This window comes from Pundamilia nyererei, unplaced genomic scaffold, assembly GCF_000239375.1.
Source record: "Pundamilia nyererei isolate P.nyererei 1_Seehausen unplaced genomic scaffold, PunNye1.0 scaffold00199, whole genome shotgun sequence".
Classification (NCBI taxonomy): domain Eukaryota; kingdom Metazoa; phylum Chordata; class Actinopteri; order Cichliformes; family Cichlidae; genus Pundamilia; species Pundamilia nyererei.
In genome coordinates, this window is record NW_005187600.1 from 1,066,975 (window position 1) to 1,070,702 (window position 3,728).

The 3,728-nt window shown below is 43.7% G+C and overlaps 1 protein-coding gene across 1 annotated transcript in view; it reads right to left on the reverse strand.

The window, feature by feature from the left end:
* Window positions 1-3,463, reverse strand: part of rx1 (retinal homeobox gene 1) — an 8,012-nt gene extending 4,549 nt beyond the window's left edge. Inside the window, exons 1-2 of the mRNA XM_005747551.1 lie at window positions 2,839-3,463; window positions 2,098-2,433 (exon numbers count right to left, since the gene is read on the reverse strand). Of these exons, the coding sequence (XP_005747608.1) occupies window positions 2,098-2,407 (310 nt within the window). The 5' untranslated portion in view covers window positions 2,408-2,433; window positions 2,839-3,463. The remainder of the gene's footprint in view (window positions 1-2,097; window positions 2,434-2,838) is intronic.
* Between the last annotated feature and the right edge of the window lie 265 nt (window positions 3,464-3,728).

Consider the following 3,728-nt stretch of genomic DNA (forward strand, 5'->3'; position numbering starts at 1 on the left):
CAAATGTAACTGTAACAGATGTAACTGTAACAGATGTAACTGTATTCTGACTGCAGATATTTTTCAGGTTTCTCAGGCTGAGAGATGTGAGGGCTAGACCCCGATCTCAATGAGACTACTTCTTCTCTGATTTAATAACGACAGTTCAAGACTTTAAAGAGCAGGAAAAGGTCATTTCAAATCTCGGGGTCATTTAAAAACGCCGTCATCGCACGAGCAGCTCAGACCGTGTGGTTTACAATAGTCTCGGCTGTGTTAGCAGCAGAGAGTGCATCACAGGTGAAGCAGTCTTATCGGCTGCATGTGTTTGTGAAGAATTGATTTATAGTCCCAATTTTTTTGACTTCCTAAAAGCTGATATTGGTACGAGTCCTCATCGCTCATCAGTGCAGCTCCAAACCAAAACAGTCATGTTTAAAGGCAGGAAGTGAAACAAGGGACTGAAGCTACAGGTCATAACATGTTCAGGAATACACTTTTATGTTGAATGACATTTCAGAGCTTCAGCAGACTGTGTACGAATCTGAATGCTAGCTTGTTTCTGTTAATGGGATGCGGTGATGGAGATGAAGGAGGGGGTCGACTGTGGTCTTTCTGCTGGAGAAACGGGAGCCGAGGCAAAAGCAAAGCAGGGTTTTGGGGTTCATTTATCCACCTCTCATTAAGCAGCTATGACAAAGACCAGGCTCCGACAAAGGCAGAGGTCAGGCCTGGTTCAGTGACCAGCTCTTGGCCTGTCAGCCCATCACAGCCACTGGTCTGAAGCCTCCCTACTGTTTATCAGCCAGCAGAACATCTCAGCACGGAGAGGAGAGGGGGGTGGCCCGACTGACACCGAACACAGAGAAGCTGCTCGGTCAGGAGGAACTGGGCTGACTTCACACAAGATGGAGTGATGTCATTGGTGTTGATGGATGTTAATGCACTGAAACCAAACTGCATCTGAGTCACTTAAAAGCAGTGTTTCTGCTTCGTCTCCGGTTCACAGGAACAACTTTTTCTCTTGTTCCTGCCACAAAATCACCAACCACCTGCCTGATCCTGTGTGTGAAAATAGCTTCAGATTAAACATGATTCAATTTGATTCTAGGAGCGAACGATAACAATAAAGAGCGATTGGACTACGGTACAATCTAATCTGCACAGAAGAGAAGATTAGGGGAATTCCACAAGGGGATGGGATTGGTCTTGGGGACATAAACCCCCTACACCATCTTGTCCTGTGATTTATCTCTCAATCTCAGTCCACACGGTGGAGTTAATGCAGCTTTACATGCCAACGGTGTTTAATGCACTGATTTCGAATCGGTGCGTGAGAGGTTTTCATGCAAAGGTGGAATAACCTCATTTAAAGTGATCAGACTTTTGACGATAGGCTGTTGAAATAATACGAGCTGTAATTATAACTGAATGTCACAGATTTGAAGCTGCTTTTGTTACTCATTTTGTATATTTTGTGTGTGTGAGAGTTGAAAATCTAATTTTGGTTTATTAGATTCTTACACCAGATTCTAAATCTTAGGTCAAAATAAAGGTCTGGGTGTTTGTGTGATGTCCTTTAAGTGGCTGTTTTTATCTAATTGTGTTTTAAAATGTTTGCTTCACTTGTTATTTATGTCATTTGATCTGTTTCCTGCTTTTTACCACAACTGCCGACAAAACAGTCACGTCACGAAGCTTGACTGGTTTATTCTGGTTCCTGAGCGAGGTTTGGACTATAAAAGGCTCGAACTGTGTTTGTGGTCAGATAATATCCTGTTCAGCTATCTGGTAGTATAAAAACATATTATGTTTGCCCAGCAGCATCAATAACTTCAGTCTACCTATGTTCTGCATTACATCATTCAAATCCTTAAAGTTAGAAAAAGCAAAGATCAGTTCAGTCCAGCAGTGCTGCTGCTGCTGTATAATCAATATCTCTGACCATCTCTATGCTTTGAGGCTTTGATGATTCACCCTCAGTAACAAACTCTGCAGCAGCTGATCCATACTGCTCAAAGAGCTCACAAAATTTAATGAAACAAAATCATCTTAAAAGGTGGTGCTACTCTTACAAAAATCAGCTTTGCCAGGATGGAGAGCAACAGCCGGACTCACCGTGGTACTGCTGCTGCTCTGTGCCGCTGCTGCTTCTCAGAGAGGAAAGGTGCCCGCTGTAGGACGGGTGCGACGAGGGCTCCAGCTGCTTCCCGGTCTCCGCCAGGCTGTCTATGTTCACTTTGTGGGGTCCGGGGGCCGTGGCGGGACTTAGCAAGGGGTCCTGCTCTTTGCTGAAACCCAGGATGACATCGATGCTGTGGACGCGGCCTCCCACTGCAACGCCCCCACCTTTACCCAGTTCGTGGAAATTGCTGGGCGAGAGGCAGCTGTCGTCCACCATGCTCATGGTATCCAGCGATAAATGCATTCGAGCGTCTGGGCAATCACCTGGGCCTGTGGTCGAGAGAAGATGTTTGGGTGAGGCTACGCAGACGCAGATCACTAGGTCACCTAGGATGACTGTTATCCACCTAAACCTGATTATCTTCTTCAGAGGCCCAGAGGGTCAGAACCCCGTAGACTCTGAGTGTTCCAACAAACCACTAATAAGATTGTGACTATGGGTCAACTTCACACACAAAGAGGCTTTCTTATAAAACGTTTTACTGCTGGACTTAATTTTATGGAAACTCAGGCTAACATTTTCAAACGTAGTCACATTTTGGGTGAATCTTTGGACTAACGTGCACTTTTCCTGACAAATAAGTCATGAAGTTGTTGGATTTCCAGCAAATGATTCTGTGTTTGTTACATAAGAAGTAAATAATTAGAGCCGAATGAGACCGTGGCAGTGCTTACCTCTTGGAAGTAAATATGCTGAAGTACTGAAGTTACTGATGCCAGTGCTCCACCTGTTCCTCTCAGCAGCTCTCCTTCCAACTTCACTCTTCCCAGATCCGCTATGTGCACCGCCTGCAGTCGCTCAGCTGGCGTTGATTGCCTAGCATTTCTCTAAATATGTTCGCTTTGTGTGACAAACAGCCCCAAATAGATGCACTCCAATGGTAAAGAGCATTTAGTAGCTGAGTTCAGACGCTATCCACTCCAGCTCAGAGAGGAGAGTGGGAGAGGAGTGAGCCGGAGAGAGAGAGGTGGACAAAGCTGAGGCGGCGTAGGAGGTGAAACGAGGGGATTAGGAGAGGGCTGTTAATTGCAATCCTTCCCCTTTAAGAGTGATTGGCGGCTGTTTTCTGCTTAAGAAACTGTTTTAAATGTCATTTTCATTTACCCCCGACGGAGAAGGCCCGGCTAACGAAGCCCGGACGAGACTTTCTTTCATAAATTTATTGTTTTAAAGACAAAAGAATCGCTCAAAGTTTTCACTAATCACTGCCGGGACCCCTTTGTGTGAAAATACTGCAAGAAAGGAAAAGGTGAAATTGTAATGCACACAATAGAACAACAACAAAAAGAAAACAATTTACCGCGAGGTTTATTTTGTGTAATAAAAATGTAAAATACAACATGTATGTTCTGTGTTGGTTCTCTGTCAGATTTGCAGGGAAGTTGTGCTACTACTAGTTTTATTAACTACAAACTAAAAAGCAAAGTGCAACAACGTAATGTACTCAAAATATATCATTTTAAACAGATCAGGCTTGATGCATATAATTATTTACCATCTTAATTTCTGATTTTTCTACTTTATATGCACTGTTTTTATTCCGTTATTAGACATAAACTTTTAT